Source organism: Schistosoma mansoni (assembly GCF_000237925.1).
Source record: "Schistosoma mansoni, WGS project CABG00000000 data, chromosome 1 unplaced supercontig 0034, strain Puerto Rico, whole genome shotgun sequence".
In the NCBI taxonomy this organism is placed as follows: domain Eukaryota; kingdom Metazoa; phylum Platyhelminthes; class Trematoda; order Strigeidida; family Schistosomatidae; genus Schistosoma; species Schistosoma mansoni.
This window is the reverse complement of record NW_017385988.1, coordinates 1-15,417: the sequence shown is the minus strand read 5'-3', so window position 1 is coordinate 15,417 and position 15,417 is coordinate 1. Positions and strand designations below refer to the sequence as shown.

General features: G+C 36.6%; 1 protein-coding gene across 1 annotated transcript; it reads right to left on the bottom strand.

Annotated features, from left to right (window-relative positions):
- Nucleotides 1-695: 695 nt before the first annotated feature.
- Nucleotides 696-7,812, bottom strand: Smp_143320 (zinc finger protein, putative; the record flags this gene model as incomplete). Its single annotated transcript, XM_018791848.1, has 6 exons — nucleotides 696-2,188; nucleotides 2,961-3,295; nucleotides 4,589-5,073; nucleotides 5,546-5,783; nucleotides 6,100-6,574; nucleotides 7,489-7,812. The coding sequence occupies 6 exons, from the start codon at nucleotides 7,810-7,812 to the stop codon at nucleotides 1,430-1,432; spliced, it is 2,616 nt and encodes an 871-aa protein (XP_018644957.1). The 3' UTR covers nucleotides 696-1,429.
- Nucleotides 7,813-15,417: the final 7,605 nt, after the last annotated feature.

Here is a 15,417-nt window from a genome sequence, read left to right as displayed (position 1 = left end):
ACTTAATGAAGATGGTAAAGTTGGTTGTCACTAACAATGATAATGATGATAGTAATACTAATAATGCTGTTGGTTAGTTATAATAATTATTATAATATTTTAAGAGTAGAGGTCGAAGTTGCATTTCTTCATATTAATAAAAAAATGAATTAAATTATTTAAATGAAAAAAATAATAATAAATTAACAAAACGAGAACAAAAAAAATCTGTACATAAATATGTGTTCAGAGCAGCATAACAACAAATCGTTATGTGTACGTACACATGTATATGCAAATTTGTATGTATTTGATGGTTAATGCGGATTATAAAAAAGTTATTCACCATAGAGGGGACGAGAAAAAAAGGAGAGAGATGGAGGGGGAGGGGGTAAGAAACGTAGAAAAGACAAAAATGGGGCGAAAAAATAACACTTACTGAAATGTTAATTGTACGACGAAACAAAAAAAAATGGTGAAAGAAAAACCAAACCAAAATAAACGCATGAAAAATGATATTTAAAAAAAATAATAAACGAAAAGTTTTAAATTAATGAAATAAAATGAGAAAAAAAAAGTATATTAGTTTGTTTTTTATACAATACACAATATGGATTAATGATGAAATAATGTAGGGGGAAAAGCAAAAAATGTTTCCTTATATCTACATATTCATCCAGGTTGCATTTAGTTTACATGATGTATAGACAAACACACAAATAGAGAAACGCTCATATGAGCACATGTGCACACATCACCGCTAATTAACAATCAGAAAAGAAACAATTAGTAACTAAAATTATATACTCATCAGAACGACAATAATAATCATTGAGTGATAAGAACGCATGTAGTGTTAGTGTAACAATAAAGATGAATTTGACTGTCATATTAGTTAAATGTTTCATTGAATTTTGTTTGTTTTGTTTCCTATTTACGGAGAAAAATGGTCATGACAACAGAGTAGAAGGTGTAAAATGAGTAAACACAGCTAGCAACCATATAACGTTAGCTCTTTTATTCAAGTAGATATAGTAAGAAGAAGAAGAATTCGATATTAAACCAGACTAGCTAATTAGGAAAATATAAAAGCAAATAACAATGACTAAACACGGAACATACACATACACGACGTAACGAAACTCATTTGTACACTCATACACCATGATGATGAAAATACCGAAATCAAAGATCAAGTTATCGTTGAAAAAAAGACGAGTATGAAATAATAAATGGTAGTAAGTACAAGAATGGAGGGCACCAATAGACGTGCTGTTTAATAGAAAGTACCTCTACTGTTGTTATTTATTTAATAAGAAATGGTATAGAAGTATTAAAGTTGGTTAACACAATTAATTTTACTGTGAATAAACATACACAACACAAAGTACTGAATTAAGAACACGTAAACAATGTCATCAAACGGAATGAGAAACAAAAATGAAACTAACTATAAACTTGTTTCTGGTACTGAGACAGCAGTGATAGCACCCAGAGAAGAGGAGTTTGATAGAACAGAAGAAGGACGAGAATTGGTAAGAGCGCATGAATCTGTATGATCTTCCATAACAGCGGAAGAAGCAACAGGACAGAGATGTGAGGAAGCAAATGTTAAAAATGTGCCACTAACAGGCCATGTTGTTGTTAGAGGAGTTGAGTTAACTGACTCATTTGTATTAGATGTTGAGTTTGGTAGACTGGATGTTGCATTAACAGGTGGTGTATGTACTATAGGTACAAGCATTGCTGTTTGCTGTTGAGTGGGTGTAGATGAGGGACGACCTGGTAAAACACCTGTAGCGTTAATTGGCCTATGATAATGTAATAACTGAGAAGGAGCTGTAGCCTCCGTAGACGATTGAAGTACCGATTGTTGTTGACTAGACAAACTGGAGTGAGGAACGGAAACAGGAGGAGGAAAAATAACTGTTGCAGGAGAATGACCACTGTGAATTGCTGCCTGATTGGGTGCTGTATTAGGAAATATAGTTGAACCAGAAGTTAACAGTTGTGAAGCCTGATGGCCATGAGTTGGTATATTAGTTGCAAACGCAATATGTGTTGCTTGCCCCGACTGCAAATGAACCTGATGACCCACTAAATGTGCAGCTGAATGATGTGGATTAATAATTGTTCCCTGTGGGTGAGAAGTGGGAATAGAAGTTAGAGTAAACTGTTGTCCAGGTTCTAGAGTGAGTCGAGGATCCAGCTGAAAAGAAAAGAAACAATGATTAGCAACAAGTTTAGCATATATATATATATATATATATATATATATATATAATCAATAAAGAGACAAAAGGCAAATGTGCCACCTTAATGACATATGCAGGTATTCTGTTATTGATAGGCCTAAATTTAAAGCGATGTATGATTGTTGAAAGAATCACTAGAAAACAAGTTCACAATAAGCTTCAGAAATAACTTTCTAAATGAGGTTAATTCACATTTTCATGTATCCACTATAGATCGTCATCTCAAAGTGAACCAGTGTCCTCCAACTTAAGTCAACGACTATAGTAAATGTGGAATTTCACTTAATCATTGGGAACAAATATCAAAGATATTTGTTTTCTGATTATCCCATTTCTGTTAGCAGTTTGCAGGCAGAGAAAACATATATAGACATGTTTACAAGTAGTAATTCACCAGATGTTAGTCAAACGTGCTTTCCCATAAACGAGTTAATACTACTCTCTACTGATATCTATGGTAGCAACGAAACTTGATATTAGATATCTGCTACTAAATTTACTGGCGAAGAAATCAATAGTATTAGTAAGTAAAATACATTAGTGAACAACCAGGAGTGAAATGAAAATCCATGCTGAATGGGTTCTGATTACGGTTAAGCGAAATCAAGTGAAACTCAAATTTCTTGAATATTGGTCAAGTCAAAACGCAGTTCTAAATTTTATGTGGTAGCGACTTTAAAACTAACATAAAAAGATAACTCACAAACTAAAAAATAAAAAACATACCGGTTCCAAATAGACAGTATCTCCACCAACAGAATTCAATATAAATCCACCATCAGGTCCAGCGGTAGCTAAAGTAGCAGTACATGATCGATCCAATTCACCTGTTGGTGTAAGAAAAGCAACTGAAGTTTGTCTGAGTGCATCACCATGATGAGGGGTTGAAGTGAGAACAGTTGGAAACATAAAAGACATTGTAGGAGAAGAACTAGCTTTTAAAAGTGCTTCTGATTGAACATTTAAAGGAGTTGATGAATTTGCAAGAGATGAAGAAGGTTGAGTAACGGAACAAAGACCACCAGAAATAGATGTTGTTAATAGAGATGTATTTCCCTCACCTATATAAGCGAAAGAAAACGATCATGAGTATAAAGTATAAAATTCATTTAGGTCAACAAAATCAATAATTTTGGAAAGATCACAAGCAAATATAACCTTTGGAATACTATTATGTCAATAAGAAGTAACATAACGAATTACATTACACGATCAGTCTGTTAATTTTGATCTATATATATATATATATATATATTGGTTGTTTGGATCTTCCCATTAATGTTTAGGATCAGTCCGGTATCGGCATATGTGCGGATTGACTCGATATTAATAGTAGAGTCACAGGCACTTTAAGAGATGGATCGTGGCTAGCAGTGAAATCTAGGATGCACATTTCGTCTCATTTGGGATTCGCCAGCCGAATGTACCTGTATTCTATAGTTGATGTTCACTCAGGGACTCGAGCCTAGTACCTTTCAATTGAAATGCAACCGCGTGATCCTTTCAGCTACTGAGTCCAGACAGCCATTGTCTTGTGCAATGAGGTGAATTTTAATTCACATATATTGGTGTTTTGGATCTTTCCACTGATGTTCAAGACTGCGACCAATCAGTTAGTCATATCCAACATAGAACTCGAAACACATTGTTGGGGACGCCCAGAAAATTTCTCGAAAAAAACTAAGGGGACTCTAGAAACTCTGGGAAACATTTATCCAATCAGCATCAAATAGAAGTTTCTCAGAAATATCTAGAAAGTGAAAAGTCACGTGTCACATTTCCGATTACCTATCTTGCTAATATGTTTAGTAGGGTCCCAGAACTTTCCAAAAGCCCACGGTCGTCTGAAATGCTATGAATACCCTCAATTTTCTGTACATAAACTAACCTTGGAGTAAAGCGTTCCTTCCATATTACGCGCCTTTTCTCTCGCGTTCAGGTTGTCGTGTACAGTTAGACTAGGATTATTAGAAGAGCTTAGGAGACCGATTCAAACGTTCAGTTAGAAGATTCATCACATTTATGCATCAGCTCAACTTACCACACATTAGTACAGTGATATTATTATTATGACAAATGTCGAAAATAGATAGAAGTAGAAACAACATCAACAATGGACGCGAAAATGAAGTGCAGTAGTTATAATGGATCATTCCAGTTTGTGAACGACTCTGCCGTTTCTTGAAAGAAAGAAATCAATCATATCCAATTTTCATATTCACTTAATTAGACATTTACTTATAGTCAACAGGTAGGAAACGTGTCTGTAGTTACTTTGCAGACTACATGAGTTGTTTTAAAAACTTAAATCACAATAGAAAAAATCACGTTTCAGATTATAAGAGATGAATTACCTGAATTATGTGCAATAATAGTTGGATGAAGATGAGAATGTGGTTCAGTTAAATGAGCTGGTGCAGCTATTAAAGCACCAGGAGCACCTGATGTAAGAATTAGTCCAGGTATTGACGATGCAGGCAAGAAATTAGCAGGAACTAGAGCACCAGTTGCTGTTAACACAGTCCCTGACATTGCGGCAGCGATCGCAACAGGAGCATCAGAAGTTAAGTTCGATGATGAAGCAATATAAGATGGTGTTTCCATAGTCATAACGGAAGAAGAGCTATTATTATTGTTATCTGAAACAGTAGATGTAATGATTTGGAGTGATGGCTTTTTCTCTTCATTTCCACTCTTTACATCACTGCCGTCTGCACTATCATTTGGAACAGGACTTGTTGGATGAACTTGCTTCCGATGGCGTCTCAGATTCGAAATGCATGCAAAACTTACATCGCATTTTGGACAAGAGTATGGCCGATCACCACTATGAACACGACTAAAAATTAATCACAGAAATTACAATATATAATTCTATTGTAAAACAAACTACACTTATATATACAATATAAATCACTAACACAAATATTGTAAAAACTCTAAGTTTACTTTCCAAAAGTAAGGGAATGGAATATGAAAACAAGATCTCTTACAAGTGTACACTGATTATACATTCAACAGCTTTTTTATTCTACAACTTAGAGAACTGTAAATTGAAGCTACATAGAACATTTCTACTGATTGCGAAATTTTTTACGACCTTTAACTTGTATAGATAATAGATAAAAACCATGATATATGTTAGGGTAAGTGACGAATACTACAAAAAGATTAAGCACTGGGTAAGGAACTTGATGTTATTCTACGTACCACCATCCTGATAGATACCAAGTTATAAAATTCTAACAAATGAGCCTATTGAAGTGCAAAAATTTTAGGGAGACAAGAAATAAACTGTGAAAATAACTCACAGGTGGGCAGCAAGATGATGTGGTTGACTAAATCTCCTATCACAAGAAGTACATGGATAAGGACGTTCGCCTGTATGGACGCGCATATGAACGGCCAGACGAGCTGCTCGTGGGAATCCTTTGGCGCAAACTGTACAAATATAAGGACGTTCACCAGTATGTCGCTTCACATGTTCATTGTAAACAGCTGGTTGTGAAAACGTCTTAGTGCATACCGTGCATCGATAAGGCCTTTCGCCTGAATTTCAAATCAAAAATTACATCCATTTAATACATAATTCAAAACAACTCTGTTTATTATGGTAACTAATTTCAATCATTATTTGACATACTAATTTTTAAAAATGATTTAGGATAACCTAAAGTCAGATGTTTTCAAAAGAGGTTAGTTGACACTAATTAAGGCCATTATTAGCCTTTGATTATATATATATATATATATATATATATATATATATATATATATATATATCGTGTTCAGGTATCTAAAGCACTGAGCACCACTCCACAAAAATGGTTTAGTAATAATTAAAATAAGGTAAATTATAACTAACCCGTGTGAATCCGTTTATGCCGATTCATATTTGGCCAGTCGTTGAATTGACGACCACAGTAGCAACACTGATACGGTTTTTCACCCGTATGTATACGTCTATGCTTCTCTAAATAACGTAATATTCGAAATTCTTTATCACACTCCCGACAACGATAGGGTCCAGAACCCGTAGATGCTTTAGAATTTGAACTTATAATAGTTTCAGTAGGTACTGGATTGTTACCATCAGTCGAATTAGATGTTATAATTCCTCCACTAACTCGTGTAACTTGAACTGGTGAAGTAGACACTGAAGTACTCATTGTCATGGAAGTGGAAGGTATTGAGAAAGGTGCAATCGAAGTTAGTTGAGGAAAACCTACAGCATTTATTTCATTTTGAGTTCCAGAAGTTAAAAGATCTGCTGAACCTGTGGTAACTCGTCCGAAACAATCAAGTGGTTCTGGTTTCATTTCAACTGAATCTTTAGAATTCTAGATAGAAAAAAATATTATAAAGGTATAAGTAATAAATTAGTGAACAAATTTCTAGCAGTTGAACTGGTTTTGTAGAGACTGGTTTGATATGCAGATTTTGTTTGCTAGACTGATCTCAATCTGAGTACTATGGAAAAACCAAGAAGCACTGGACAGCTACTTTGTTTTAGTATGAGGACTCTTCAACAATGTTTATCCACGATCTTACGAGAAATCGAAACCCAGAACATTCAGATCTCATGGTGAGCGCTAAAACACTAGATCCATCAGACCGGGTTTCAACAGTACTATTCTATCTTCAATTAATTTGCAGTAGAGTAAGTGCAACGACCATTTAATGCCAATGGTAAAAACCGTTTTGCTAGTGAGACATCTGAACTAGATCTTCAGGAATATCTTGGAGTAAATCATCAGTCACTAATTTTTCCCATGCTAAGACGAAACAACTATTTTCAATAGTACCTCAAATGAGATCAGTTTTTGATAACCTAATTGTTAGAGACTCCAAGAAAATTCCTCGAAAAAACCAAAGGGGGCTCTAAAAACTCTGGGAAACATTTATCCAATCAGCATCAAATAGAAGTTTCTCAGAAATATCTAGAAAGTGAAAAGTCACGTGTCACATTTCCGATTACCTATCTTGCTAATATGTTTAGTAGGGTCCCAGAACTTTCCAAAAGCCCACGGTCGTCTGAAATGCTATGAATACCCTCAATTTTCTGTACATAAACTAACCTTGGAGTAAAGCGTTCCTTCCATATTACGCGCCTTTTCTCTCGCGTTCAGGTTGTCGTGTACAGTTAGACTAGGATTATTAGAAGAGCTTAGGAGACCGATTCAAACATTCAGTCAGAAGACTAATACAACTTAATAAAATGTCTATCATTTCAAACAGAAGAAAAATTACTCACCCTTAGTCGCCCATTCAATTCAGAATTGGATGTTGGAATTTTGATATTTGATTTTGAACCGGTAGTGTTATGAACCATGGTAGAGTTAGTGACGGAATTAGAACCACTGGAAGGGACAAAGTTAACTGAACTGCTTGTTAAAGGTGTAGTATTTGTATTCATCAAAACAGAATGATCAGCAACAACAGAGAGATGAGATGAAACAGGAGTCATATTAGATGGTAATAAAGTTGTCCCATGACTGCCAGCTACAAGAGGAACCAATAACGCACCACAGCCACCCATTCCAGTTCCAGTCGACATTACAGCGGTCATTGTATTCATAGGTGAAAATAAAGTTCCGGCTGGGTAACTAATAGATGATATTTCAGATGGTGTTGTACTGTCATTTATATCCTTGGCATTATTCGCTAAGAATGAAGTTATGTAAAAATTTAGTAAGCATCGTATACATATACATATAGTTAGAGGGTGGGTGACACAATAAAAAAAGTAGAAAGTGAACGAGAACTAGAGGGGCTAGAAGTGGGTTTCGACAGTTTGATGGACAGAAAATAAAGAAATTCATCTATAACTGTTAAAATAACTTTTGAGCTATAAAACTATAACGACATGGGGTATCCGAAAGAGGATGTTGTTATGTGAAATTACTTTATACCTTTCTTTCTACGAACTAATTCTTTCTTCGTGCATTATATCCTTATGCGCAACCTTTTATATATTACCACCACTAAATTAACTACTACTAATTTGGTGTTCACCTTGTTAATGAGGTGTGGCAACTTGAACCGATGCATATATATGCCTGGTCCTACGTTGTAGCTGACTGACTGACTATTTGAAAACCAGAGAAATGAGTTGCATTGGTATATATTTATAAGAGCCTTTATTTAATGAAGTATGAACTCATTTGTAAGCAACAACGTAGAACCTGATCACACTAATAGGTACAGCGAGACAAAACCAAGACAAATCGAGTAGAGTAGAAGGAATAACAGTATTGGTGTCAGTGGAAAAGCTTACATACAGACAATAATTCTCGAAAAAAGAATCGATGTACGAACTGGACATTCTCTGACTGCTTAGAATCTTAGTACACCTATATCGACTTAAAAGTCACATTATCTGCGGTCCTTGTATTACAGTTCACAACTAAATGCATGGACATAGAAGGCCATTGGTGAAGACAAATTCGAAAATCCGAATTTTAGAGTTAATTATGAGAGTAGCTAGATGGATGAATGGACAAGAAACATTAGAACGGTAGTTACGAAACAGACAACAAGAAATCTAAAAATGTGGGATGAAGAACAATGGAAATCAATAAGGTAAAAGTGAACAAAATAGAAACAAGCATGTTTAACTGTTGGATATAGATGCTCTACAACAGTTAATTTATCAAAACTGCAAACTACTGATAACCAACAATTTTTGATTACAGTATCCATGGTCTGACACAAAGCAGACTGGTGAGCGAAACACTACAATTACGACGCTAAATGCCACATATTTAGTAGGGCTACATCAAACAAGAATAAAAATTGCAATATGAATGATCATAGTCACATTCACATCTATAAAGAAACAATCAAATTATGAACGATGTATAAATTTGCTACCGTGTTTATTTATTGGATTCTAAACCCACATTTTTAAATATTACAGCGGGGATGGAATTATTTGATAATAGTTACTTTGATCTATAGGGTTCGAGCAAGATAATACCAGTTCCCTAAAAGATAGCAGCTAAGTGACTCGAGTAAGTCTTTTGTGTTTTGTTGCAAATATTTTAAGCAGTTAACTAATGACAATTATGTAAAATGTTAGGAACAGTAAATCATAGTCTTTATGCTAATAACTAGGATTTTTTCTGTTTAGAATGAGAAACGAGAGTAGATTCTCACATCGATACCCACTTCATTGAAAAAAAATTCTCTATGACAAACAAACTAGAGTCGTGAGAACATCGAAACGGTGAGAAAATTTTTAACTAAGCCAATAAGATAAGCAATTTCACGTTCCATATAATTTCTTTTAAACTAACATAAAGCTGAATTTTAAAACATCAGATTGGTTTACTTGACCTCATATAAACTACGCCAAGGACACGTAGGCGATAGACAATCAATAATAGACAGCCTATGGACCAAAAATTAACCAATCAGAAAACGAAAGGCAGACAGACATCAATAATAATAACTGACTTGGCACGCCTCTAATTTAACTACCAGTCTAATTGTGGTATTGTGTTTAAAAAGTCGTATGTCTATTTAAAATAAACCACCCAAGTACACAATGGAGTAAAGCTAGAAAGTAGGACCTGTCATATTCGTTATGTCTAGAAGGACAGTAAGAAGTCGTAGCCGCCAACAGTCTCGTGCGTAGGAGAGTAGAACTACGGTACCTCGACGTTCACTTGACTAGAGAATGAATTAATAACAAAATAAGTGTCATCAGTTCGCAAAAAACATCTGCGAATACAGACCTATTCCGAACACCAAGTGTCGTGTGTTTCATTGTAGATGGGACTTTAGCACGTGGTGGATTCGAGGAACATGTTCCTAAATGGATAATAAGACGTGACAGATGATGTTTACTAAGGCTCGAGAAACAAGTAAAAGTAATCTGACTACAAAATATCAATCTTCGATAGGCGTTCGCACGATAACGAAGGTCCTGGGCTCGAGCCCCGTGTGCGGAATCGTGAGTGCGCGCTGTTGAAGAGTCCCGTGCTAGAACAAAACGACCGTCCAGTACTTTCAGGTTTTCAATTGTGGTTTAATATAGATCGGTTCATGACTTTAATGAAACTCAACAACCCCTTACTGAAAATGCTCAATAAACGCAACACTAACCTACATCCCTTTTTACTTCACATAAATGTTCAACAATAAGTGGGTACGAAAACAAGTTTCCAATCAACATAGATGTCTGAACACTTCAACTCATAAAGAATAAGTTTGTGTAGTTGGGTTAGAGTAACACTGTGTGAAAGCTAACAATGCTACTTGGATATATAAACCGAAGTAGGTTGGTCAGGGTTCGAACATATGACCTGTTAACTACAAAAATTTTGGTAGGTCGGACGTCGTGAACAGTAAGCAAAAAATGAGTATGAGTTTTTCTTCGGATCTTCAAGCAACTGGATAGGGAAATTCGGACTTTGTGAGATCCAAGTGGGTAAAGGTACCAGGATGGAGGGTAGTTTATGAAGTCGTCATAGTAGGAATCGAGACGTAATAAATACAACTGCTACACACCAAACAATATAAGTCTATAAGTAAAGATGGATGGTGGCTAGCAGTGGAATCTAGGATGTGCGTTTCGCCCTAGTTGGGACTCGTCAGCTGGATGTGCCTGTACCCCAGAGCTGATATTCATACGGGACTCGAACCCAGTACTGTTCGCTTCGAACGCCATCGCGTTATCCACTTAGCTAATGAGTCCTGACAGCCATCTCTGCTTATAAAGTTTGTGACTTCAGGCAGTATCGAAGCAATCCGCATAGGATGCACATTTACCAACAAGAGACTGATCGATTGCAGTCTTGAACAACAATGGGAAGATACAAGCAAACAATACCAAGTGAATTTAATATAAGTCTATATTTAGTATATTAAATAAGTGACAGTCTAAAAATCACATAATTACCTAGTCCATGTGGAAACCTACAGATTACCGCTATCTGGTAGCCTAGCTTATCGATTTCAATCTACAAACTTCATCGGTATTCAAGTAAGGAGAATATGTAATAAATGCACTCTCAAACATGACTAGAAACTATTACCCGTGTTGAACAAATGTTATTAGTGAAATCCAAGAAGTTATGAATGACTTGCAGTTACAAAATAATAGCCATTGGACATCTTTGCAATGATCATAGATTGATATGTATGTCACGACCATTGCTGCTACCTTGACGTGATGAACCAATCGAGCTATATTGGCTGGACAATCGTTCTTCAAGGTCCTACCATGCCATACAGGTTGGTTGAAGAGCGGTAAGACTAAAAGCAGCAAACCCAAAGTCCGAAGGCGAAGTCGTACTGCTGACTGTACAGAGGTGTGAAAGCAGTAAGGTGTTTCCCTCAGATAACCAGCATAACAGCAATGCTGCCTTCCCACAAGGAGGGGTGGGGTTAGAAAACGTCGACCCTAAAAACACACACCTCGCCGTATCCCACTGATATCCGTCTCCGGCGGTAAGGTCCCAACAAGTATGGAGCTAACATAAAAATTACCCACAAAAAGGTCGTGTGTGACCAACCTCAAGTAGCTGTCCCTTGGGCACTGCGGTCACGCTTTCAGGTCATTGAGACCACCTCTGGTCCAATTTTCTTTCCAGGTACCTCTAGAAGAACCCTTCCACAGTGTGGGCAACCGGGAAATGATAACCGCCCTCATACCTCTAACAGCACTCAAGATCACTGTATTTATAATCAATCACCTTCAATTCCTATTATTCCTACTACATCGACTTTCAACTCTAAACTTTCTCTTTTGGCTTCCTCCTTAAGTGCCACCATAGTCAAAGATTTTAGTGCGCAAAACACTGTCCCAGGTCTACAGAAACCTCGCTCCAAACTACACATTGGAGCCTTCAACGTACGTACTTTAAGTCAAATCGGTCAACAAACCTCCTTGGCTAAAACCCCAGAATCTCGTACCATTGATGTATGCTGTGTCTCCAAAATACAATTACAGGATCCTAGCGTGGTTCATTCATTTGATCTCATCTAGCCAAAATGGACAGCCAACGAAATACACCCTCCGTGTATCTGGCGGCCCGACGGTTAGTTCACGTGGACTGGCAGGTGCAGGCATAGCACTAATTACGAAAGCAAAACAAACAATATTAGAGTGGATCCCCGTTAACAGTCGCCTATGTGCTGTTCGGCTAAACGGCTCCGTAAGATCTCAGAAGGATAGGGACACACGTCGTTTCTGCTCACGCTCCCACTGACTGCAGCCCGGATGAAGTGAAAGATGACTTTTACAGAAAGCTCTCTGAACTTCTTCATAAAGCTAAACGCTCAGACATACTACTCGCAGCAGGTCACTTTAATGTCCAAGTAGGTAGCTTAAACCAAACGAAAAGACATTTAGGTGGGTATTTTAGTACCCCAACTCAGAGAACAAATAATGGTGATCGTCTGTTGAAACTATGCTCAGACAATCGTTTATTTTTAGCAAGCACTCATTTTAAGCATAAGGAGAGACATCGTCTAATATGGAGACCCCCTGGACCAAACCAACGATGGACTCAAATAGACCATATTGCCATCAGTCATCGTTGGAGAGGCTCGATAGAAGATTGTCGCCCGTTCTGGAATACATGTTTAGATTCTGATCATGTTCTGGTACGAGCACTAATTTGCTTGCGCCTCACTGGACGCAGAAATCCACATTAAGACACATTAGGATTGAACTGAGTGACGAGAAAGCTAAATACAAGTTCCAGGAACAACTGAGTTCACATATAGGTAGTTCTGTAAACAAGGCTGACCCAGATGTTGCTGGGAAAGATATACGAACAGCTGTGGAAACAACAGTAACATCTATTAGTAATTTAAACCAAAGGGTTCCAAAAAACCAATGGATTTCTTCTAAGTCTATTTCACTGAACTCATCCCATCAGGTTCTGAACACGATGAAGAGCGAATGCAAATCAGATCTAGGTTAACCAAAAGTCTACGGAACGATCGTGAGCAGTGGTGGGCACCGAAAGCAAAAGAAATGGTAAAGGCAGCGGCTGTAGGCAACACTAGACAACTCTTCAGATTAGTAAAAGAAACCAGAATTAAGAAGTCAAGTGTAAGCGAGACAATCTCGGTAATAGATGAGACTCTTATCTACTCCCAGCACAGACACTTAGAAAGATGGGCGGAACACTTTAGAGAACATTTTAATTATCGGGCGCCTAATTAAGACTCGTGAACTCCAAACATGAGAAAATCAGGCTGGCTTCAGACCTGGTTGTGGCTGTATCGACCACATATTCACTATTCGTCAGGTTTTAGAACACAGACATGCTTAGTGGCGTCCGACAATGATAGTTTTTCTTGACTTAAAAGCAGCATTTGACTCTAAAGCACAATAGGTTCTGTTGCAGTGTCTGTCATTGAAAGGTGTACCTGAGAAGTACATAAACCTTGTGAAGGCTCTTTACTCGAACACTACCAGTCGATTGAGAGCTTATGGCGAACTGTAATCTAATTATACAACCTCAAGTGGTGTCCGGTAAAGCTGTCCACTATCTTCATTTCTGTTTAACTTTATCATAAACCTACTGCTGGAAATAACTTTCTCGTCTGAATTTTCGGGCATTGATCTACCAGGAGGTTCATTTATCGACTTAAAATACGCAGATGATATTGTCCTGTTTGGTGAAGACGCTAATAAAACACAGTCTTTTGGTAGCACTGAGTAACAATGCCAGGATGTTTGGGATGCGTTTCTCTCCCTTTAAATGCAAGTTGTTGCTTCAGGACTAGCCTGCGTCAACATCTGAGAGTAGAAATAAATGTATGAGTAATAGCTTCACTTTTCAAAAACCCAATTAATTGTTAGAAATATTTAGTCAGTGTATTTCGAAGATTTTGATTCACAGATGATTACTGTGAGAGTGAATTCAGCCGGGTAAATAAACCACTTGACGAAATATTTAACACTGACTTTAATGCTACCTTGCTAGGTGGAATGACCGAAATATTGCTTACAAAGTTCCTATATATAGGTCATTTAGTCATCATTAACGTAGAACCTGGCACAAATGTGGTTTGGCTTGAGTTGCCTTACTAAATTAGCATGAAAATAAAGGATAACGAAATAATTTAGTGGTAACGATAATGAGAATGAATGAATATCGAGTAAATATTTAAAAAACAGATGCATATTTATTTATAAAGGGATCCTGAACTTCAAGATTGAAAGGAAGACGAGAGTAAATGCACAGCTAGTGGCACTACCCGACTGAGCAAACAAAATTAGGTGGTGAGAGGTTCGAACCTAGAACCTACTGATTGAAATAGGTCCTTTTAACTGCTGACACTACTGCCCCATCGCAATGAGTTTTAACGAGTATTAAAAATAACAGTAAGTTGTCTATTAATACCTATCTGTAATAAAACAAGGGGGAAATACATAAACTGCACTACCACTTACAAGATAATAAAAACTACACAATAGGTCCTTTTAACTGCTGACACTATTGCCCCATCGCAATGAGTTTTAACGAGTGTTAAAAATAACAGTAAGTTGTCTATTAATACCTATCTGTAATAAAACAAGGGGGAAATACATAAACTGCACTACCACTTACAAGATAATAAAAACTACACAATGTTAAACACTGCTGGTTCAAAATGCTTATTTGAAGACAAAAAAGTTCAATAAACCAACCTATATGATTAAGTTGGGGAAAAATAGTAAATCCTCCATAACTCCCATCCAATTGATTTAGAGCAGCACGACGAATCTAGCATAGCAGAAAGAAGAATGGCAGTAAGGTGTACCGCTGAAGTTATTTAAATACATTGAGATAAACTGAAAAGATGCATAAAAATATGCCAACAAACGTGAGGAATATTTTTATCATCATATACTATTAAACAACCGGATGGTACTGAATATTAATCATCATAAAACTCATTCAAACGCCACACTTGGAAAGTCTTCAACCAACAAAAGCCCTTGTTTCAAAATGATTTTATGAATTAAATAACTTTCATTTTGTAGATAGAAAACAGAAGATATATACGTGTTAATAAAAAAATCGTGGGGATAAAAGATTGAAGACAGAGCTACAGAGCATTTTCTTCTCAAGTTGGCTAGATTTTACGGGTATACACAAAATGTCACGTGCATCAAAAGCTCGAATAGATTACTGTCATTGATTGGAAGCTAGGATAGTGTAATGAATCAGTAAGA